Source organism: Castanea sativa, chromosome 9, assembly GCF_040712315.1.
Source record: "Castanea sativa cultivar Marrone di Chiusa Pesio chromosome 9, ASM4071231v1".
NCBI classification, from domain to species: Eukaryota; Viridiplantae; Streptophyta; class Magnoliopsida; order Fagales; family Fagaceae; genus Castanea; species Castanea sativa.
The window spans coordinates 22866731-22890883 of NC_134021.1; the positions used below are offsets into that span (position 1 = coordinate 22866731).

The window sequence follows — 24153 nt, forward strand, 5'->3', positions numbered from 1 at the left end:
TATATCTATTTGATTATTGAGATAAACCAATCTTTATTGTGATTTTTTCCTCTTCACACACAGTTACTTTTTTTTTTTCTTTTCCTTTTTACGTGCATAGAAAGAGTTGCATATGCATTAGAATATACATACACATCCAATTCTACTTAGTAACCTCATAATGTTGTTTGTTTATTGATAAAAAAATAAATAAATTCATTATCCGGTTTTTTGTATTTCTGATAACTCAAGTCTTTTTCCTATAGAGACAGACCAAATAGAGAGAAACATTCACAGCTAGGATCCTCTAAAATTATCAAGTTAGAATTATGGGTGCCATTTACATGAATTGAAAAATTATTATTATTATTATTATTTTTTGAGATTATCCATTAGATGAAGACTTTTGAATCCTAATTGAGTTAGGATTTCTATATATATATATAAAAAGAGAGAGAGAGAGAGAGAGAGAGAGTTTTTATTCAGTGCATTCTTCTTCTATTTTACGGCTTTTTTTTTTCTTCATATAAAGTAGAAACACTACTTATTATTCTGATAAACTCTCTCTCCCATTACCAATAAGTCTTCTTCTCTCATAATTTGTGAAATCCATATTGGAATGCTTTGTGAAACCTACCATCCACACTATTACAAGTATGTATTTCTCTTTTTCGTTTTTGTGTTTTGTGTGTATATATATATATATATATTTAAGGTTTTACTTATGAGTCATAAAGACAATTTTAAATCCATGAAATCCATTATATATTGTGTAATGTTTATATGTGCTTATTACAGTTTTATTTTTGTTCAAATCTCCTTTATAAGTTCAAAGTTTTTAATCTAATTTTTTTAGATAAGTAATTTAATTATATTATTAAAATAAATTATTTGATTTACAATTTTACATATACTTTTCTATTAAGCCGTGCATCTCACGGATATAACACTAGTAAATTATGAAAATTGAGTTTTGAGTTATGAGTTATGAGTTATCTCGAAACCAAACACAACCGTTTTTAAAATTATAGCAATAAAGTTTTTCATAAAACCGGAGGACATGTCCATCTAGTTTTTTAATAGCTGATCTGGACATTGCTACATTGTCAATTTATTAAAAATTTGTAAAATAATTTGTATCCTAACGTTTCTAAAAAAAAAAAAAATACATTGTTGTGTCTCACAAACCCACCAAAAACCAACGGCCACCTAAAATAAACCCAAAAAGAACGTATCCACAATATTTGAATAACAATTTTTTTTGCATTTTGACTAATGAAAGCCGCTTGTCTCATCTCATTGAGGTATCATGGAGTGGAATCACCACCCGCCCACTCACTTCTCAATTCCTTACACTAACCCAACTATAGCCCCTAGGCCAAACCTCCACTTCTCTCATCCAAACTCACACTCGCCAAAATGTTCGTCTCCCACACACTTTCCATGCCTGTGTTTGGGCACAAGTCCCAGTTTTTCAATCACCAAAATACCACACGATTGGGTACTATAAGACCCACAAATCAAAATCACAAATTTCAGTTTTTCTTTACTCAAAACTACGTAGGTTTAAGCGGTCACAAGCTCTGTGACTTGAATTCTCAGTTTTTTGATGAGTGTTATGCTAAAAAGTCAAATAGAATCCGACCCAGAAGTAAAAAACACAAGCTTTTATCTCTGAGACATGCTAAAACCTTAGTTGTCAATGATTACCAGCCAAATAGCATGGAATTGTGTTTTCACAGGATCACACGGTTGGGCACTTCCAGACCCAGAAATTTAGAGAGCAAGTTTCTATCTGGTGGTCCTCTGAGAATTTCAAACTCCAAAAGTTACAAGCTTGGTAGTAGAGAAATTGGGTGTTCAGAGGCGAATATGAGAAATGGGAAATTCATAGTGAGGTCAAAGTCAGTGTTGAGTGTAGAAAAAGCGGCAGAGAGAGAAGGAATAGGTAGAGAGGCTTCTTATGATGCGATTGTTATTGGTTCTGGGATTGGAGGGTTGGTTGCGGCAACACAGTTGGCAGTGAAGGGAGCTAAGGTTTTGGTTTTGGAGAAGTATGTGATCCCTGGTGGGAGCTCTGGCTATTACGAAAGAGATGGCTATACTTTTGATGTTGGGTCTTCTGTAATGTTTGGTTTCAGTGACAAGGTCAGTGTTTTTTTAAGCTGGGATTCCTTGTTTTAGTATTTCCTACATTGCGCTTTACTTGTCGGTTAATGGTAGTCGGAGCTATATGAATTTAGGATGGTTGAATTGAGTTTGGTTCATATCATAACTTGTGATTTGAAGAATTATAATGTTGTAGACTAGGAAGCAAGGAAATTTCATTTGAGTTTCCATACCGGTGTTGTATCCGGGTCCTACAGGTGTCATAACGTCCTTGTCATGTTAAATTGTTTTTAGAAATTGCTCGTATGGCTGTGCCATACCCGTACCTGTATCCGTGGTTCCTAGGTTGTAGAATTTAGAGTGATTTTTGGAAAAGTGGGAAAAAATAGTTTCATATTGGAAAATGCCATTGTATTTTGATGGGAAAATAATCCATATGGGAAGATATGTATTATTTTTCTCTTGAGGAAATTAGAAAGCATTACATAGAACAATCAAGAAGAACTCAGGCCGGAATGCTTAACATTCAATAAGTCATACATGCTACCACTGAACTCAATGTTTGGTCTTTGAAATGGCTTCTTCCTCAACTTTATGAAGAGTTGCTGTGGTTTTCTTGTTTAATAGTTCGAACTTCATGGAAGTTTAAAACTTTTCAAATCCATGAACAAGTTCTTGGGACTTCTTAGGACTAAGGCTTGGCTGGTGTTGTTGTATGAACAAATTTTCTGAAAGTGCCTAAACTGGAGTCAATTAATGGAGATTTAGTCAAATTTTTACAACCACGGAGTACATATTATTGCTGCAGAAAGTTTTATTCATGAGATTGTCACAGCTTGCAACTGTCAAGAGTTGTTCTATACTGCTCTATGCCCTATAGTTGGGCAAAATATAGCAAAAACTTATAAATGGCATTAGCAGTTTAGTTTTTAACGACTTGTTAGTGATGGACCTCATTTTCTCACGTGCTTCAGTATATGACTTTTTGCACCTAAACTGTTCCTATGTCTCTTATTCTTTTCTTTCTTTCTTTCTTTTTTTTGGGAGGGGGGGGGGGGTGTTTGAAGGCTCTAAAATTTTAGGAGTTCGAAACCCCACAGAATCCACAAGTAACAATAAACCTAAGCAAAGATTAAGTCTTTATAAATTTGAGTACTCCTGATGGCCAATATAAATAAAAGCACTATTTTTGAGAGATCTTTTCTATTACCGTCAACAAATTATGAATATTAAATGCTTTTATGAATAATATAACTTATGTATTATTTTTCTCAAATGTGGTTTAATAATAAAATTTCTTTTGGTTGGATATTTTTATCGGCAAATTGGTTAATTGTATATTGTCAATATAATGAACAAAATTAAAAAAATAAAATAAAATATCCAAGTCTTATGTATATTGCATAAACTGGTTTATTTTATGAATCCAATTTCCAAATGAATTTGAGCATCAAATTCTAATCCTCTTTATTGTGTACTTTATCAATTAATTTACATATTAAAATATACTTGATCTTCTTAACTACAGAAACCATTGTTTGTCTTATACTTAAAATGATGTTTTGTCTTTTTATTGTAGTTTATTTATATTTTTACTAATTATGATCTAACATTTTTGAGTTGGTGGTCTGTATAGCACTCTGAATCTTGATGTTTACCTCAAATCTGGGCAGGGGAATCTAAATTTGATAACCCAAGCATTGGCAGCAGTTGGATGTGAGATGGAGGTGATACCTGATCCAACTACTGTCCATTTCCATTTACCCAATAGCTTGTCTGTCCAGGTGCACAGAGATTATGGTGAATTTGTTGCAGAACTCACCAATAAGTTTCCCCATGAGAAGGAAGGGATCCTCAAGTTCTATGGTGAATGCTGGAAGGTCTGCTTTATTTATTTATTTTTGGATGTGTGACTACAACTTCCTCCAGCTGTTTTTGCCTCTACTTACAATTTATTACTTACATTAAGGCACTTGTGCACATATTGGGTAGATTTTCAATGCCTTGAACTCATTGGAATTGAAGTCACTTGAGGAGCCAATCTACCTTTTTGGACAATTTTTTCAGAAGCCTCTCGAATGCTTGACACTTGGTAATAATGGTTTTGTGGATTTTATTATATAGCTTAGCTGTGAATTGTAAATTAGTGTCATAATTGTAGAAATAATTCTGGCTTTTGATCATTTTATTAGCTCCAGTTGGGATATCTTTAGGGCAGTAGTTTTGATCAATTGCTAATTCATGTACTTTTGTAATAAGACTCCTGTGTGACTGTAGTGGGGAAGTAGTTGAAACAAGGAACAGATGCATCTCTAGACTACTTCATCCTTACACTTATCTGCTGGAATTTATTAATATGTGAAAGACTTTCTTAGTTCAATCTAAAAATAGTTTATCCCCACTACTTGGAGATGGGATGAGATCCGGAAATAAAGGTGATTGCTTTACTATCATCATGCAATTGATCTACTGTTACCTCCTTTGAAATGTCAAGATGCCAAATGCCAAATAGAGGACCTGTTAGCAAATGATCTTGTTGATTTTCTTGGTTGGTTCTGAACTTGAGAAATCTTGATGGTTTCATTGCTCTTTGGTCTCTACCATTTATGTATGATCCTTGCTTGTAACATCCTGTGGGCAGACCATCTTTGTCGTTGCCATATGCCCAATATTGGTTCAATTTCGACTATTGACTGGTTTCCAAATAAAATACACTATTGACTAGGAATGCTTTCTAAGTTTCTATATGCTTTTAAGTGGACATTTAAAATTTTCCAATCTCTTGGTTATGGACTTAAATAATGTTGTCCTCTGCAGCCTATTATTTGCCTCAAAATGCTGGAGATATAGCTCGAAAATTCATTAAGGATCCCCAGTTATTGTCTTTCATAGATGCAGAGGTGAGTTGAAATTACTTGCATGATCCAATTAGAAGTTTATTAAAAGGATTAATCAATTTATTAATGCAATAGACACGTCGCTCATCGCATTGGCCTTGTTAAACAATTTTTTTTACCTATTTTGTTTCTGCAGTGTTTCATAGTGAGCACAGTCAATGCTTTGCAGACACCAATGATCAATGCAAGCATGGTAAGCTGTCACTTAGCTTTCTGGCTCTTCTGTGTTCACTTTAACTTGTTTCCTCATATATTGTTTGTCCCAGGTTCTATGTGACAGACATTTTGGAGGGATTAACTACCCTGTTGGTGGTGTCGGTGGAATTTCAAAGTCCTTAGCAAAAGGCCTGGTTGATCAGGGCAGTGAAATACTTTACAAGGCAAATGTGACTAGCATTATAATTGATCAGGACAAAGCTGTGAGTTTGACATTAGTCTCGAGTGATGATGCCATAATATCCATATTTCATTCTATGTCAAAGACATGTTTTAGCTGCTTATGTTATTTTATTCTCCATTTTGTAGGTAGGAGTTAGGTTGTCAGATGGAAGGGAGTATTTTGCCAAAACCATAATATCAAATGCTACTAGATGGGATACTTTCGGTTAGTTGTGGCAAGGAATTTGAAAATTTTATTTGGATGATGGTCCTTTCTTGCTATCTTATGCACTAGTTTGTTTAGTTCTATTACTGATAATTTAATTACATTAAATGTTGATTTTTAGGAAATCTCTTAAAAGGAGAACACCTTCCAAAAGAAGAAGAAAATTTTCAGAAAGTTTACGTTAAGGCGCCATCTTTTCTTTCCATACACATGGGGGTTAAAGCTGAAGTGCTGCCACCAGATACTGATTGCCACCATTTTGTACTTGAGGTATTTGGGTTATTTCAGTGGCTTCATATTCTTGGCAATCTTGAGGGCCTATAAATGGGTGTTATTAAATTAATACGCTTGCCTTATTTTCTTCCCCTTTTTAATAAAAAAAAAACAAGAATGATTGGACAAGGTTAGAAGAGCCATATGGAAGTATATTTTTGAGCATTCCAACTGTCCTTGATTCATCTTTGGCTCCAGAAGGACGTCATATTCTTCACATCTTTACCACTTCTTCCATAGAGGACTGGGAGGTAAGAATAGTACTGTCAAAATTACATTGAAAGGTTACATCTTAGGTGGATCTTTGATTCCCCTCCCCATGCTCTTTCCTCAGCCCCTCCCACATTTTAGTTGGGGTAGAAAAGTATGTATGATGTTTCAAATAACAAAAGAGCTGGTCTACTTTTTAGGGTCTTCCTCCAAAAGACTATGAGGCAAAGAAGGAGCTTGTTGCAGATGAAATCATTAGAAGATTGGAGAAAAAACTATTTCCAGGGCTGAGATCATCAATTGTTTTTATGGAGGTATAGGCCTTACTGTTGTACTGCTGAAAAATATTGTAAAAATTATTTTGACAACGTGCAATATTATTCTTTGCACAATGCTATACGTACATAAACGTAAACATCAAACTTTAGTTGCAAGCACATCTATTACATCACAAATGTTGTCTACATCACAGAGAGAGAAAGAGAGTGAGAGAAGCATATATAAGGTTATTTATTTCCTTCCACCCTTCCTCCTCACATCAGGTTTTGGTCAGGCTACATACTCTTTGCTGTAATGAGAACAAATTGAAACTGATCCCTTCTTATCTCCCACCCACTAATTTAATGCATTTTTGGTTGCCTAGGATTTCTGCAACTCAACTCTTCATAAAAAGATTTAAATTTCTCTGATCATGGCAGGTGGGAACACCAAAGACACACAGACGATTCCTGGCTCGTGATAAGGGTACCTATGGACCAATGCCACGCGGAACTCCTAAGGGATTACTAGGAATGCCATTCAATACAACTGTAAGTTTAACTATAAGCTATGGTGGGTCAATCAGTAGCTAGTTTTATAAGCATACTGAATTCACTTGGTCATGCAATAATGGAAACTACAGGCTATAGATGGTCTTTACTGTGTTGGCGATAGCTGCTTTCCGGGACAAGGTGTTATAGCTGTGGCCTTTTCAGGAGTAATGTGTGCCCACCGAGTAGCTGCTGATATTGGTAATCTTTAGACCTCATTCAATGCATATCGGTTGTTATTGGCTGAAAATTATTCGGTTGATCCTCTTTCACAGCTTAGCTACTTATACTTAAGCTTATAATTTTGACCTAATATAAGCTCACCATAACAACAACAACAAAACATTAGTCCCAAAAGCATCGGGTTGGCTATGGGTCAACAGCAGACTAATTGGGGTCGTTCACATGTATTATTTTCCGCCACTCTATCCTATCCAAGGTCATTCTCTTTTTTAATTCCTTATCATGTTCTTTTTCAGTATTTCTACTTGTGTTATTTTAGGTCTTCCTCTACCTTTTTTTTCGTTCCCCCAATTTGAATTGAATCGCTCTTCCGCATTGGGGCATTAATCTTTCTCCTTGTACATGATCAAACCATCTCATCTGCCTCTCTGTCGTCTTTTCACTAATGGGCACCCCTATCTTTAATTGAATTTTTTCATTTCGTATCCAATTTTTTGTCGTTTTTTCACTTATCTATCTTATCATTCTCTTTTTAACTATGCTCATTTTATGAACATGTTTCTTAATAGCCCACCATTCAGTACCACATAGCATGGATGGTCTTATTGCAGTCTTTTAGAACTTTCTCTTTAACTTAATAAGTATTCTAAAATCACACAATAGTTTTGATGTGCTTCTCCACTTTATCTATCATACTCTTATCTTATGATTCACATCCTCTTCGATCTCACTATCCTTGTGAATTATTGATCCAAGATATTAAAAGTGCTCACCCTTTGGTATCTTGACCATCAAGTTTTACAACTCCTTCATTTTTATTTCTTCTATTACGAAACTTACACTTCATGTGCTCTATTTGAGACTCTAAACCCATTGCCTTTAGATTCTAAATCCCTCCAAATTTTCAACTTAACCAAGTATGAGCTCCCATTATTATATTATAAAAAATAATAATAATAAAAAAATAAAAGCTTCAATAAAGATTGGTAACGTGTTGAAAATTTGTCCAATTCATTTATTTAAAAAGTAAATAAATAAAATAAAATCTTATTTAAAAAGTATATCTTCTCATTTGCGTAGATTTTTTTTTAAAAAATTTTTTTTAGTATGTTATTATTATTATTATCTAATTCTGTTCTTTGACAGGGCTTGAGAAGAAGTCCCCAGTATTAGATGCTGCCCTCCTTCGACTTCTTGGTTGGTTAAGGACATTGGCATGATATACATCTGAAAAAATATAAGATTCAGCACGATCATTTTGGCTAAAATGGCATAGCCGGCTTGCTTAGTGTCAAAGATCTACAGTACGTTGAGTCAAACATAATTGCTATCCTTTTTTTTTTTTTCCTTTGGAGGTGTCACTAATCACCAAAGCCAATTGAGGTATTTTGTGCAATGGGTGTTTAATCAATGTTGGCTAATGGGATTTCCCCTGTAATTCTCATTTGCTAAGCTGAAAATATGCAAACAAAAATTGTAGAGTTGTCTGTGGTTCTTGATGTATCGTCTTCCGCTGATTAATTTGCAGTTGATTGCTGGTTCTTCTTCATCTTTTTTTTTTTTTTTGGTTATAGGTGTAAATAATTACTCTAGTAATCTACTGATGCATTTTGTCCCTTGTGTAATCTAGTGGGGGGGCTGTAAAATTATTCCTAAATCCAGTAGATAAATATTTGTTGTGCTCAATTGGAATGAGCAAAAATCTACTGTTTACATAATAGTTGTAATCAATTATGATAACAAAATTCCACTGCTTTTTAGTACTAGAACCACCTGTTACTTGATTTTGATATTTTCTGGAAACATCTCTGAGGATTCTCCATACAGTAAAATTAACTTATACGCCTATGAAAACATGTAGCACTCTCTTTGATGCTATCACCAGCTAATGAGATGACTGCGCATCCAAAAACCATGCAAGCATTTCTTTTAACCTCAACACTCAGGTCTTTACAAGATTGCTCTTGGAGCAGCTGGCCAGATCTAACCTCCTTTGCAAATTGCAACTTATCCAGATTGGGGCTTCATCCTCCGCAAAGAGAGGTATGCCAAAAGACGGTAACCAAAAACCATAGCTACCAAGGCACTGACTTCTGTTAAGCCATTGTCTATTCTCATCCCATTTATGGTGGGTGTGATGTCTTCATACTGCACCTTGAGAAGAAGCTTGTATGTGTGGTAGTTGAAAGACATATAGCGAATCCAAGAGATGAATATTGGAACTCGCTGCAAAATTTTAGGCAATGTATTATTATATCAGCTTAGATTTATATAGTAGCTCTTGAAAGTAAATATTTGTTAAGTATCTTGAACTGTAATTTTTATGGTGAGAGTTCTTCCTTTTGTTCAGATACAACACTATACTTCAAATTATTGTCTTCATAGACTTCACTTGTAGGATAATATAGTTGTTCTAGCTTATGACCCAATGAAGCAGTTTCTTTATTTGACCATTGGAATTGAATGCATATTTGGCTTCCATGTTTGCATGTTTACCTTCAGACCACTTGAAAAAAGGGGGAAAAAGTTTGCATGCTTACCTGCACAAAGAACCCACCAGCCAGCATGAAGGTCATCACAGTTACTGAAGCCAGAGTGGTTGCCCTCTTTAAGTCCATTAATGTAGCCCCAATAGCTAGTCCAAGTCCCTGTTTTGCAGCTAGTTATATTTGACTATATGTGGTATTTTTTATTATGGTGTTATCTTAATCAGTAGCTGTAGGAGACATACCTGAGCCGCCACAATGCAGAGGAAGACTGTAAGCATGGTTAGGAAGAAGGGACCAGCACTTAGTCTCAATCCCGCCATGAAATAGACAACAAGAAGGAACAGTACTGGTAGTATAAGGTCAAGTGGAAGGTCACTTGTAGTCCTAGCCACAAAATATGCACTTAGTCTGTACATGTCAGCTGCTCGTTCTTTACTTAGCATGGCTCTTTCTTGAGGGAATGTGAAGATTGATGTGAAGACAGGAAAGAATCCCCAGAAGACTGCAATGAAGAAAAGCAGTCCTGCCTGCAATAAAAGGTAGGTTAAGTTCTATGTTTGATTCTATATTTCCATATAAGCACAAGAATAGTCTGTAAAGTTAATGCTTGTGTGACGATAGGCATACTGCAAAACTATGAAAGTTAATCTTATTACTTTAGACCTCATTGTTCCCATGAAATGACATTTATGAATTGTACTGGACTTCAGCTTGCTCAATAGTTTCTTTAGAAAAATTTAGAAATAGAAAGCAATGTTATTTTACATTCCTTCCTTCGCCCTTGCTATTATCCTCTGATATGTCTAACTGCCATCTTTTTCAACCATTCTTCATGGGACGATATATGGTTACATAATTAGATAAAGACAGTCAGAAATTAAGAAATCTTTAAAACAAAGGAAAACAGCTTAGTTAACCAATGGTCTATTATGGAGTGCCAGAACAAATGCCTGATGTGATAGTGCAAGGCAAAATGGTTGTTCATTGACTTGATGAGAACAAATGTTGAACATTGACTGAAATCTTAACAGAATCTATGAAGTAATTCTTTTAATCTGTAAGTTATATACGCACCCTATGGCTTTGATATGATTATCTCACCCTTACCCACACTATTTGAGAGGAGGAAGTTCCATTTGAGTCATAGGTCTTGGCAAAGCTATGGATAGTAACATGAAATGTAGGGTGGGATTAGTGTAATAAAATCGAATTGGCCAATTTTTTGTGATGATTTATATGTCTGGATGATGCAATTATAGTATTCTATCTGTTTGTTGTAGTGACTCTCTAGTAGGTGGTCTTTTTTATAGCAAGTAGTGATTTTGAGTACTATACAGGTCACTCAACAAATATGCTTTGACAAGATAATGGCTTACCTGATCTTGCAGGCCTTTGGGGCTCTTATTATCAGACTGCCACCACAGTAATCCCAAGATAAATGCTGTTGAGAGAACTTGGGTAATTCTTAACCAGCTAAAATAATCATGCCGCCGTTCTTTGATTCCTCTGCAGAACAGTATGGAATACTGTTCCCACCAGCTTGCACCCCATTGTCTCTTCGGAGAAGACACCTTTGATTTCACTTCTTCGTCGAGGGGTATAGGATCCATAAGTTTCTTCTTTTCCTTGTCGGCAACTTTTGTCTCATAGGCTTCCACAAGATACTGTTTTTACACAGAAGATTCATTAGGTAGAGAAATAGCTTGTGATGTGCCACATAAAATTGTAGGTGGTGCTTGCTTTTAGGACATAACATTCCAGTTATGTGGAATTTGATCATTAGATGAGGAACACAATAGATTTTGTCTGCTTAAATTTTTTATGAGCAAATATATGGTCTGAAGACTTAGTTATGCTGAGGGTGGATCTTATAAATGAAACAGTGTGCCAGTTGAAGGAAGCATTCTCAAAGCTGCTGCCTTAAGGGTTTACTAGCATTTTCCCCCCTTTCATTTCAGGTGATTTGGATCACTTGGTCTATGGACCACTCGTGTTTTGTGGGTGTCAAGGAGTGACAATGAAGGGGTTTGGGCAATATGATCAAGATATACAACACAATGTCACCTCAGCGTAGGGAGGATGGACAGTTCACAGTTGGTTAGATCTACAATGAAACATGGGACTCTTTTTGGCTAACAGAATTAATTTGCTACTTGCTATAACATGCCTGTCCTCTAAATGTGATGTCTGCTGATGATTTAAAAAAAAATTTCAAAAGGAAGAGAATTTTCTTCCTTTGAGTGTCTCTTCTTGTTGGTACTTCTTTTCAAACCAATAAACACTTATTTACCTCATGCACTATGGCAGGAGACGGTTTCCCGTTCCTTGTTTCAGTATCTGAATTTCCCATTTGCACTTTGTCCTCCAACTCTGATGGTACTGAGACATCATTTAGGTTTCCATTTGCAAGGTCTAGCAAGAACTCTGCTGGATTCATGGCAATTAGAGGGGAACATCCTATAGATGAGAAATACACCGTTGCTTCTGATGCTTTTCCGAAGTAGAGCAAGCTACCTTTCCCTAGAAGGATCAACTTGTCAAATTTGTGGAAGAGTCTACTTGATGGCTGATGAATTGTTGTTACCACTGTTTTTCCAGCCTGCCAAAAATTTGAAACAGGTTGTTAAATACAACACACCTTTATGTTTTTTGGGGATCATATGGCTCAATAAATTTTTAGTTAAAGATTGAAATAATGTTCATGTTGATCAAATTGTTTTAAGGGTGTCAGTATAAGCTACCTCTGCAATGTCTTGTAACAACTGGACAGTTCTCATTGCAGTAGTAGAATCTAAGCCAGATGTTGGTTCATCAAGAAACAGAAGGGACGGGTTGATTATAATCTCATTGCCAATAGAAACTCTTTTCCTCTCTCCGCCTGACACACCACGAACAAAGGAGCCACCAATCATAGTGTCTTGGCACCTGTTAACATATTATTTCTCTTTACTACATTAGCTTTCTAGAACAAGATCAACTTATTTAGTTAAAGTCTTTATGTTTTTTACCAAGAGAGTGAATGCGTTAATGCATAATGCTTTTGAGAAGAGTTCCAGGATTCCATTATAGTGGGTATAAAGTAAGCTTACCTCTCCAAGCCTAGCTCATGAATGACATCTATTGCTCGTTTTTCCTTTTGCTCTTTTGTCAGTGTCTTTGGGAGTCGTAGCAGGGCTGCATAAGTCAATGTTTCCTTCACTGTAAGGTGAGGAAATAGGACATCGTCTTGAGTCACAAATCCTATCCTGCAATATGTTTCACGTTATTATTCTGTTCTGCACTAGTCTTACATCTATTCTAGTGCTCCTTTAGATAACACCTACAAATCTTTAGGAACATAGTAAGTCTGCTTAAGATTTATTATCCAAAAAAGTCCTCAGTTTTTGCTCTTTCATTTCCTATAATTGTTTTGACCCCAAGGGCAAACACCATTAGTTGGAAATTATGCCTCATGAAACGGAGGTCATTAATAGAATCTTTCTTTTTCTCTGCCCCTAGAGGCCCAAACCCTTCCATGAGTCATCTTACAGTAGTAATGAAAGGAATTCTAGCAACTACACTAAGCTGATCATGGATCAGTTTTAGCCCATGGTGCTCTGCAAAATATATTTGAAGTATGTGTATGCATGCACATTGCCCACTTAATTTTTTAAAAATCAATAATAACTTGTCAACTCAATAAGTTGTGAAACATCTTATGAAAATGGCTGTGTACGTGGTATTACTCTATTGTGAAAAATGTAGTTCAGGAATTCTTCTACCTAGTTTTTTGACAAAATCTACATAAACTCACGGAAAGAAGCTGCACATACAGCAAGTAGAAAGTCAACTTGACTATGAATTATGTTGAGAAACTGACCTGCTTTTTAGGAACTTGGAATAAGGATGATCATTGTAAGTAATTGAACCACGAACAGTAGGCTGAATCAATCTGCCACCGAGTAGATTTAGAAGTGTTGTCTTTCCACTTCCTGAAGGTCCCATCAATGCCAAAACCTCCCCAGGATTCACTGAACCAGTAATCCCATTTAGAATATCTTTCTCCTCACTGGTCCTCATTCCTTTGAGAATTACCTTGTATGACACATCTGTGAACTGCGATTTACACAAAGAAGAATTCACTTTCACTACACAAATCGGTTACAAATCTTCTGTAATACTTAAAATATGATTGTAATCTAGCAAGATACTAGTGTTCACCAAAACTTATCCAATTGTCCATACCCTTCTTTCCTTAGCAAAGCTGTGCTTTGATTTGATGTTTCTCTTATTTGAAGTTTGAGGCTGACTCAAGTTAGGCCAAGATTCACACGTTTAGCCACAATGCATGAGTTTGAACTAGTTATATATTAGGATTAATGTGTGCAACAGTTCGGCTGGAACTAAAAGACCCATTAACAGGTCTATGCAATTAAAGGCATACACACTCGGTACTTTTTTTTTTATTGTTGGAAAGAAGGGAAAGTCTTGTACATAAATATCATATAGGATGAAACTCTGTACAAGACTGAACCTGACCATGCTATTGCTAGCCATGTTTCTATGGGTTGCGTTGTTGCTAAATCAATCTCCATCCTGGCCTGTCCAAATACATAGTATAACATCAATCCATGCATATCAACAAACCCAGGGTTCAACACCGGTACGTGCAGTAGCAGAGAAAAGATGGATAAAGGAGAAGCTGCGTGCACGGCTAGCACTGTTACGTACCTTGAGATAAAGTGGCAATGTTGGTTCTGTTTGAAACTTCGGCCTACGTGTGCCAGCTTCAAGATCCTCAGCTGCAACCACATATAGCTAGTTAGTTGTAAATATAAGAACAGAATGAAAAAGGTTACTGTCCAAAAACTGTAGTGCTTAATTACAGTTCATGCTAATTAAGCAATCATTGCAAATAGTTATGCGATAATAAATTATATAATAAGTTACTTAAAGAGTGTAAATTGTAAGTTTTTGTAGTCATCAATTTAGATGCCAACTTAAACTTAGTGTAAATAGTATTTTAGCTGCTTCTTTTCCCCTAAGTGAAGACCAAGAGGTATGCCCACCGCAAGAGTGGAAATGTGAATAAACCGAAGAGCCATTGGCACCTAAGGGCTACCTTTTCGAAGATGGAAGTGCCTCCATTTCGAAAATGGTAAATTTCTAAAGATTTTTTTATAAAATTTTTACAATTCTTCATTTTTATTTATTTTTAATAGAAAATTAAGTATATCTCCTCTTTGTTGAGGCCATCTTTGTTTGTAATTCTTCAAAACATTTAGCATACATACTAAAAATGGAAATCCTAACTATTAATATATATATATATATACTAAAAATGGAAATCCTAACTATTAATATATATATATATATATTTGTTTATAGCAATGGTCCATCAGAAGAAGAAAATAATACGGAGTATTAGAAAATGTGAACAAAAAATTTACTGCATATTTCTTTTCAAAATGTTCATATAGATGAAAACAACATAAGAGACCTAATAAGTCTTTGTACGTGAAATTTTTTTCAAATTTTTGTAATAGTTAAAATGGTAAGTTGTGATTAGTGTATAATAAAAGTGATATAAAAAATAATTACATATAAAAGTAATATTGTATTAATCATAATTCGTCTTAGCAAATTATGAAATTTATCGTATTTCTAACATTGTTGTATTAGATCAAGCTTTCCTTTTAGAAAGATAAATAAGGAATCTATTAGTTTGAAAAAAAGTGATAAGCATGTCATATCAAAACGTGGAGTGCAAACCGCGATACTTTCAAAGGCACTATAAAAAATGAGAGTCACATATGGAAGTGACATGCCAAAATAAATAAATAAATAACTTAAAATAAAATAAATGATTTTTTTAAAATTATGAGGAGTTTGAAATAAATAGAAATGAATCCACATGATATTGTTATAAAAAAATATATCAACAAGAAAGGAGGTGAGGACAAAAGTTAGTAGTTATTTATTAAAAGTTAATTAGAAGAAATGACAAGAAAGAAAATTTAAAGAAATTCATGTAAATCATCAAAGTATCTAATAACCTTGATCATTTAATAATTCTTGGTGAATAAATTTTTATGAGGAAAAAAAGTGGAAAGTTCTTTTTATTTTGGTAAACTCTAATACCAAAAATTTAAGGATTTTTTTAATTTAAAATTATTTTTATAACATATTGTAATTTTTATTTTCCTAAAAACTCAGTCTTACATCATGTATTCATGTATCATCCACATACTCTCATATTTCCGTGATTTTAGCTATGATCTAATATCCTGTTCAAAGTCACAGTTTGGTAGCTAAACTAAACTCATCCAAATTCAAATGCCTTGGTGAACCAAGATCCTGACTTGTCCAATTCTATTTCTCAGTCCTGGGCCCAATAATGTTTTTCAATTTGTATAAAAAATAAAGCCAATAATAGTTCACTTATATTTGGACCCACTTTAGACTTTAAAACGCATGTGATGTCTCTCACAGCCCAAAGGGTAAGGTGATGAACACATATTGTTAAATTAAAAAAATTTAGTCCCGCAACTAATTTCACATCTATTTTCACAACTATTTACTATGATTGACAATAAATAATATACTAATAAAAAAAAGTAAATTCATGTAAAAATAACAAACATTTTTTTACATAAGATAAAAATTTTACTCTAATTTAATTTAAGTATATATATATATATATATATGTAAAAAAAAAATTTTAAAACTTCAACTCTAACCCTGGTCTCCCTCAGCTTACAAAAACTTTGTACGTGACAATTACACTAAGAATACACGTAATAAAATAGCAAACAATTACTCATATTCTTTTACGTAAAATAACTATAAAAAAATAAGTACGAAATAAATGGTAGTCCTATAATAACTCTGGTTAAAATTGGAGACTTAGGTGTCATCCAAAGCTCCAAGCTATTGCCTTTTTAAGAGAGGTGGGGCTGTCTCACGGGAATCACATTTTCCCAAGTAGTTACAAAAGGGCACTGTTTACTTTTTAAAAGTAATAAACTGGCAGTTTCTGTTCATTGGGTGGAGTGAAATAAAAGTAGGGGCAAAGGCAAAGTACCTTTGCTCTCACTTTTTCTCATCCAACATCAATCATTTGCTCAACACTGGTGATTATCGACCTTTGCTTTACCTTTCTATCCCTTTCCCAAATTTGGTTTTCAGAGACTGACTAAGTTGCCCCAGTCTCTCTCATGCATTAACAAGTTTGTCTCCCACCAAGGTACCTCATCATACACTAGATATAAAGCATTAGATATATAGAGGAGGGTGGATTATTCGATATATAAATTAATTTTTATTTCAATAATAATATATATATATATTTTTTAAATCACTAAAAGAATTAGTGAATAAAAGTTATTATTTAAACAGTATATTATTTATCTAAAATTTTGTAGTTCAATTTGTACCTTCTAATATTTTTAATATAAAAAAATTCAAAATTTAAAATTTTTGCCCTCCAACTTTAGAAGAAGTATTCTAAATTAGACATATAAAATACACATCTTCATTTCCTACTCTTTTTATCCTTTTCTTTGAATAATATATAGTTGTAATTGAAACAAGGTTTTTATTTTCCTAAAACCAAAGTTTAATTAATATAGAAGAAATAGAAACAGCCTATTTTCCATGCATCCAGAGTACAATGGGGAAGGGAAGAATTATTACAAACTAAAGAATAATGAGCATCAAAACCACATTTAGCAAAGGCATGATCGACCCCATTAAAATCTTTACAAACCATGTGAATCACATAAATAAGCAAGTGAAAAATTTTCTTTTGAAGTTATTTATTGCACAAGAAGTACTTTAGATTATTTATTTATTTATTAGTGAGCAAGAAATACTTTAGATTATATATGTACTATGCAAGAATAAATACAGGCATTCAAGCACAAAGGTAATGGTATGAATAGCATGCCCCAATAAATAATTTGTGGAATCCAGGTGTCCTTGCAAGCACCATAAAGGCTGCTCTACCTAGCTAGTGGAAAAACAATTTAGCCTTATCTTAATCATCTTATAATAAGACAAATGTTGAGTGACCTCCACAAAGACCACCATATATATTTGGACTATAACTATATAGTGTAGTAATTAATTAAGAAATTAACGCACATAAATCTTACGTATATCATCGTCGCTAAACGGCTTTGAGTCATCTATGTCCTCAGGAGGCATGGTGAAGCCGGTGAAGGAGAATGATAAGCCAAAGCTGGCACTAGAGGCTCGGCTTAGGGCGGCGCCGCTGCTGACATCATCCAGTTCTATCTTCATTTGGGCACTCCTTGACTTCCTAATGTGTGTGTTTCTGCTGCTACTACTTGTACGCCCTGGTGATGCCGCCATCATCCGCCTACTAGGCTTTCTCGACAGTGTCCCGCCACTCTCCGCAGCTGCCCCGGCCGCCTCGCTCGATGGCGACTTAAATGCCGCCGCCGCCGCCACCGTCTCCAGAAATTGATCCGATTTTGTCCTAACCAAACTTGATGATGAATGGCTCTTCTCCATCTTCACCACACTATCATAAAAAACGTACACCACATGCACCCATTATTCAGTGAAATATAAATTATGTATATATTACTATATATAGTAACCAAAAGAATTTAAGTGCTCCTCATTATTTAGCAAAAAAAGAAAAAGAAAAAGGAAGTGCTTCTCATAATTGTACAAGAGACACAATGCTGCCATACCAATTAGCAAAACCTATATATATATATAAGTGGTCTAAAGTTTTTCAGTGTGGTCTCCCCTTTTGATTATGCGGGGGAGAAAAAAAAAGTATTTATCATATTAGAATGTCATGGAATTAGCTTGCGCACTTAGTTGTACTTTTTTTTAATAACTGTACTTAGTTATACTTCACTAATATTATAGCCAAATTAACTTTTTTAATAAGTTGATAAATAACTAGCCTAAATAGCATGAAGGTGAAAAGCAACAATACCAAAAATGGAGTCATATATATCAATAAAATCACATTAGATGAGGTTAGGAAAAAATGGAGATAGTTAAAGAGAGAGTGGAAGGGTTCTTGACTTCTTGGTTGGTACAGATCGAAACATAAAATCTCTTCTACAACTATGCATGTCCCTGCTAGATTATAAGTCATAATAACTATGGGAAAAGAGGGAGAGAAACCAGAATAATCTTTCGAAAACTTTCTTATATATATAGTACTGAAGTTCGATTAAAGAGGGCAACATTGAAACCTATCAAGATATAAACTAAACAGTAGAAGAAGAAAGTTGCATTATCCATACCTTGTATGACTAAAAGGGAAGGGGCCAGAGACTCAGAGAGTAGAAGAAATTAAGAGAGCTCTATTTGGAAGTATGACTGATTATAATTTAAATGGCTTCAACCACAACACTCTCATGGTGCACTACATCCACTTCTCCTTCTCTTATAAAGAGCAATAAATTAAGAGGTGTGCAAAGTTACAAGAACACCCTCATACCTCTCAAAAGTTTTCAAACAGTTTGCATGTAATATGGTAATAATATCCCATAAATGTTACAACAACATCAATAACAACAAAAAAAGAGATGTGAGATATGATGAATCTTGCATCAATCGCATTCGATGAGTCCAGGCATCCTTGCCGTACACGTGTTTGGCTGTTTCGTTTGGTCCTCTATATATATATATTTTTTGCTTGGAATTTCATAGTTTTGGATTCGAGTACAAATGGCATCAACTAGATAAGGTAGGTCTTTGGAGTCAACTAGAATGCTTTTAATATTAATAGTGTTTAACCTTATTTGAGTGGCTGATGTGATTCCTTATCAACTATACCAATGCGACACAAGCCAAGGAATTTGTTTTCTAGATTGGAAAGCCATGCATGTCTGTAACATGAGGCCTTGGTTTCATCTTAGATTACCTAGTCCACAGGGAACCAAGAAATTTTGGAGTGTTGTTCAAATCATGTGTAAGCGTGTTTTTCCTTTTCCTTTTGGAAATTTTGTACGTTTCAAATACTAGCCAGGGTCAATTAGCCATTTTTGCCATTTTGTTTTTTGAGAATGACAAATGAATTCAATGATGCATGTAATTTCATTCTTATCGTCACCCTCCTGATCCGTATGTTGTCGTCATTAATTATTAATTTATTACCATTTTCCTTCATTAATATATGGTTCGTGAAGAAATCATATATTGCAAGGTCGATACTTAAGCTCAATATATATGAAGGTATTTCCTTTCGATTATAGTGAAGGTTTAGGAATTATAATGTCTCTAAGAATGTTGCTACTAAAAGAAACTGATAGATTGGATTTGTAAGTTTTTAATGATTTTGCAGGGGATAGATGGGGAGTAAAAAACTTAATTTAATGCAGGATCTTTGTCTTCTTTTCCTTCTCCCTCTGAATCTCATGTGATATTTTCCTTAATTGTCATTCCTTCATTTGTCTTTGAAATATATATACCTTTCTGATCAGTAATATTTACATTAGAATTAGATTTCGTACAGCCCTTAAGCTACAATGTGAACTAAGAAATTCATAATATTTCTTTTACTCCAATGTCATATTTCTTGCTTAAAACTTGCAGTTTAATTTCCGAGACAAATCAAATGCATGTATGTTTTTTAAAATTGCATGTATGTTTGCCATAAGAGATGTCTTTGTAACTGGCCAGGGAATGGGGAGAAGAAACAACAAAAAAGGCACTTTACAGGATTGATGCTAAATTTGCCTCTTTATAAAGTCATTTTATTTTCTACTTTAGAAATCCATCTTTGCAATATAATCTACTCCCCATTCTTCATTTTCCTATACATTCTATTAAAAAATATTTTAATATGTTTTTTAAACTTTTTTCTCACGCACTTTTTTTTTTTTTTCCACTTCCCTTTCAATCAGTGTACAACGCCATTCAATCAACTCATATATTTAATTTGCAACGCTAAGCAGTCTCCCCACGGCCAGATCAGCGGCCTAACGACCAAGCCGACCACCCAATACCGACGATGATCCCAAAAGGCCCATGACAACAATGGATTCTGAAACACGGCAATGCCTAACAATGCCAATAGATTTGTTCAGACTTGAGAGAGAGGAATGAACAAAAAAAGAAAAAAGAAAAAGATATACAAAAGCTATAGTGGTCATTTAAAAATGAAGGATACTGTAGCATTTTGTAAAAAATTGAATAATAATATCATTTGCTTGCTTTTCTTAGTTCAGAGGTAATATATGGTATTTTGAAATAGAGAATAAAATGTTAAATTTATAAGTTATAATCAATTTTACCACCAAAAAAAAAAAAAAAAATCTTTCAAATTGACATGATAATAAATTTGACTAGTGTCATATCAACAACTGAATAAATAAAATTTTGAATTACTTTTTTTGTTTTAATGGCTACATGTACCATATTGAAAAATACATGTAGTAAAATTTGTGTAATCGATCGGAACATCAATCCATAAAGAAGTTTACCTAAAAAATCATATGTTCTTTTAAAATTAGAAGCTAAGCATTTACAGTATTAACTATGGTGATCCTTTGATAAAATATGAACATTTTTTACTATTCTTAATTTGAAAATATCTACATCTATTTCTCTATAAAAAATCTATAGCTGTTTAGATAATTTTCTGTCTAAAATTAAAGAAAAATATGGATTTTTTTCACTAAACTATAAATTTATAAAAAATTTCAATAATATAATTAAAATTTATTTTGTAAAATCGACACTTGATATAATTGAATTTGTAAAATAAAATAGGTAGTAATATAAAACAATATATATTATTACGTGGGGAAGAACATCATGTTAAGACAAGTTTTTAATCACAACAAAAAATTATTAAAGGAATTTAAAACAAATAATGAAACTTCTATTACATTTTTTCCAAAAATTTATAATAATAAAGTTTTAATCTAAATACTTTTATTTTGAAACTTTCATAATAGAATTAATTTGAGTTGAAACAAATTATGTTAAAAATTATACCGTACTTAGTTTGCCATATAACGAAAGCACACCATACAATATATATAACATTTACATTTTTTTTTTAGTGGTCTTATTCTGTAGAAAAAAAAAGTATTTAGATTAAAACTTTATTATTATAAATTTTTGAACTAAAAAATGAGGAATCCGAACAGAAGAAATCCTTAAATAGTAGTATAGAAGATTAAATACTTTTTTATCTTAAAGCACCATGCAAGTCTTTAAATACTATAAAGACATTTTTGAACTAAAAAATGAGGAATCTGAACAGAAGAAATCCTTAAATAGTAGTATAGAAGATTTACATAATTTTTATACTAATAACTTCAAAACCTAATAGAGGCGGTAGCATATTGGTCAAAAAAATTTCGATCAACCCCATTTGTTTACTATTCCAAAGATATTGAATTTTCTTTATTGAATTAGGGTAGGAAACAAAATCTCTCTCTCTCTCTCTCTCACAGAGACTCGGTGGAGGACGAGGACAATTTTAATTATTATGCCCATTTGGGGTAAAGGCATGGTCTGTTATCCTCTTGCCAACTCCAATAATGGAGTGAGAACCGACTGGGTTTTAGACTGTTCGTATATTTTTTTTATTGGCCGAAAGCTGGATGTTGGACTTGCATGGTGCTTTAAGATAAAAAGAAAAATACAAGTATACCAATGTGAATGTATGGCAATTTGTATATAGAGAAGAGGGTAGAAATGCAATTTAGGTTTGGGGGGTCGTTGTTGTTGGATGAGTGGTTCATAGTTGATAGATGTGAATAGATGAGAGAATTGGACAAAGTAGCCCCAAAAGGACACTTTTGGTGGTTCTTGACGATAAGGAGCCATCTGTCTCTCTGCTGTTTTCTGTTGAAGGCACAGCTGGTCACCCTAGGGCCACACAACGCAACTAGTGGCCACGTGGCATCTCCCATTACCCTATTCCAATTTCAATTTCCATACCCTGCTGGTTTAATCTTAATCACCCCCATCCTTTTTAATGGTGATATATCTAACTCCTAGTATTTGTTCAAATACCAGATCGAATATATCCTATATATTATATATCCATCCATATATCCTTTTAATGGTGATATATCAAGCAGTCATGATTTCTTTCTATACAATACATGCATGGTCCTTTTCCTAGGCTGTCATCCGGTAATCATGAGTTCATGGCACAGTTTTGTTCTCTACAATCTGCATCACCTTTAGAAAATGGGAAATAACTATTCCTCACACTAACACACAATACATACAAGTTTGTTTTTAACTGAAATCGTGATTTGGTGTTTAAAATATTTAGGGCAAATTACAATTTATCCACATGTGGTTTGGTCGAAATTTAAGTTGCCTACCTGTGGTTTGAAATTTGATACTTTACCCACCTGAGGTTAGCTTAGTTAGATTTCTATAACCTACCTCTGTTAAAAACAGAGTTAAATATGTAATTTTGCTCCACTTTTATGTCTCTCTTATCCAAAAACACAATAAACATAAAAATACAAGATTAAATAAGATCAAAAACTATCCATCGGAACACTTTCATCATGGAATTTCAAACCACAGGTAGGCAACTTAAATTTTGGTCAAACCTCAAGTAGGTAAAGTGTCAAATTTTAAACCACAAGTAAGCAACTTAAATTTCAGCCAAACTACAGGTGGGTAAGTTGTAATTTGCCCAAATATTTAAACTAAAATTGTGGCTTGATGTTTAAAATGATTTAGACTGAAACTGTGATTTGAAGTCACAATTTCAGTAAAAAATGTACTTGTGCATACAGTGTGTGTAATAACCATTGCTTTTAGAAAATATCATCATGTTTGCGTTTATATTAATATCACTCAACAAACACACACACGAAAGAGTAATTAGAGCCCACTAAATACAGATAAATAAATAAATGGAATGATAATCGTTTTGTTAATTTTGCATTAGAAGTAATAGGGTATGATGAGGTCCAAATCAAACTGAGTTCGTCCATGATGGTCGTCCATGACCAGATCACGTCTAGAAGGTTTTATAATAAAAGAAGCCCAATAGAAACACCTTAAAAATGAATAAGATCCCTCCATAAATATTACAATCATCCAAATTAGGATGGTCGTCCATGACCCACATAGGGTGGACAACCAAAGATGATCCTCCATAGCTTACAAGAGTATGGACGACCAAACAGCACTTAGTAAATTTCAGAGGAATTCTCTAAAAAGCTTTACAGAATCAAACTACAATTAGTCATTCCAAAACATGAGGGAGGATTTCCCAAAATTCACTCCATTTTCTCCGTTAACTCTACACATCTCCCATGATGATAGTGAATCCAAACAAGTAGACCTACTTCTATCTCTCTATAAAAGGATTGAGCCTCATTCAACAAGGTAAGTTCTACTATTCACAATTCACCACCTTTGTGTTTTAAAGAGAAAAATTGACTTAATCATCAGAGGGTTATTGGCCGGTTCACATTGATCACCTTTGATAGTCATTTTTTTCTTTTCAGGTCCATAAGCCATCACTAAGCCCGAAGCACTTTGGCCTACTGATTTCCGAGCATCATTAGGGTATAATTGTACATTCAAATTAAAAGGCATAAGTTTTTTTTTTCTTTCTTTTTTGCAAGTTCAAAAAGATT

General features: G+C 33.9%; 2 protein-coding genes across 3 annotated transcripts; one reads left to right on the forward strand and one right to left on the reverse strand.

Annotated features, from left to right (window-relative positions):
* The first annotated feature begins 1225 nt into the window (after window positions 1-1225).
* Window positions 1226-8613, forward strand: LOC142610329 (prolycopene isomerase, chloroplastic). Its single transcript, XM_075782132.1, has 13 exons — window positions 1226-2127; window positions 3762-3968; window positions 4081-4180; window positions 4906-4988; window positions 5122-5178; window positions 5252-5404; window positions 5511-5589; window positions 5711-5859; window positions 5979-6113; window positions 6273-6386; window positions 6771-6881; window positions 6974-7082; window positions 8211-8613. The coding sequence occupies exons 1-13, from the start codon at window positions 1399-1401 to the stop codon at window positions 8282-8284; spliced, it is 2100 nt and encodes a 699-aa protein (XP_075638247.1). The 5' UTR covers window positions 1226-1398; the 3' UTR covers window positions 8285-8613.
* Window positions 8614-8672: 59 nt separating this feature from the next.
* Window positions 8673-18941, reverse strand: LOC142610328 (ABC transporter G family member 22). Of its 2 annotated transcripts, XM_075782130.1 has the most exons (11): window positions 18826-18941; window positions 17689-18080; window positions 14264-14334; window positions 13413-13648; window positions 12643-12798; window positions 12295-12478; window positions 11844-12152; window positions 10930-11217; window positions 9796-10080; window positions 9605-9712; window positions 8673-9290 (listed from the first exon to the last, which is right to left on the reverse strand). In XM_075782130.1, exons 2-11 carry the CDS (start codon window positions 18068-18070, stop codon window positions 9072-9074), a joined length of 2238 nt encoding a protein of 745 aa, XP_075638245.1. In that variant the 5' UTR covers window positions 18071-18080; window positions 18826-18941; the 3' UTR covers window positions 8673-9071. The 2 variants fall into 2 exon arrangements, with proteins under 2 accessions (XP_075638245.1, XP_075638246.1); XM_075782131.1 differs by lacking the exons at window positions 14264-14334; window positions 17689-18080; window positions 18826-18941 and adding an exon at window positions 14072-14120.
* Window positions 18942-24153: the final 5212 nt, after the last annotated feature.

Bases quoted from the DNA above. Each gene is read 5' to 3' on its own strand.
- LOC142610329 (XM_075782132.1), top strand. From the start codon at position 1,399: ATGTTCGTCTCCCACACACTTTCCATGCCTGTGTTTGGGCACAAGTCC. The intron at 5,179-5,251 runs GTAAGCTGTCAC...TGTTTGTCCCAG, and splicing joins CAATGATCAATGCAAGCATG to GTTCTATGTGACAGACATTT. The intron at 5,405-5,510 runs GTGAGTTTGACA...TCCATTTTGTAG, and splicing joins TAATTGATCAGGACAAAGCT to GTAGGAGTTAGGTTGTCAGA.
- LOC142610328 (XM_075782130.1), bottom strand. From the start codon at position 18,070: ATGGAGAAGAGCCATTCATCATCAAGTTTGGTTAGGACAAAATCGGAT. The intron at 11,218-11,843 runs GTAAATAAGTGT...GTGTAAAAACAG, and splicing joins CTCCTGCCATAGTGCATGAG to TATCTTGTGGAAGCCTATGA. The intron at 9,291-9,604 runs GTAAGCATGCAA...AAAATTTTGCAG, and splicing joins CTGGTGGGTTCTTTGTGCAG to CGAGTTCCAATATTCATCTC.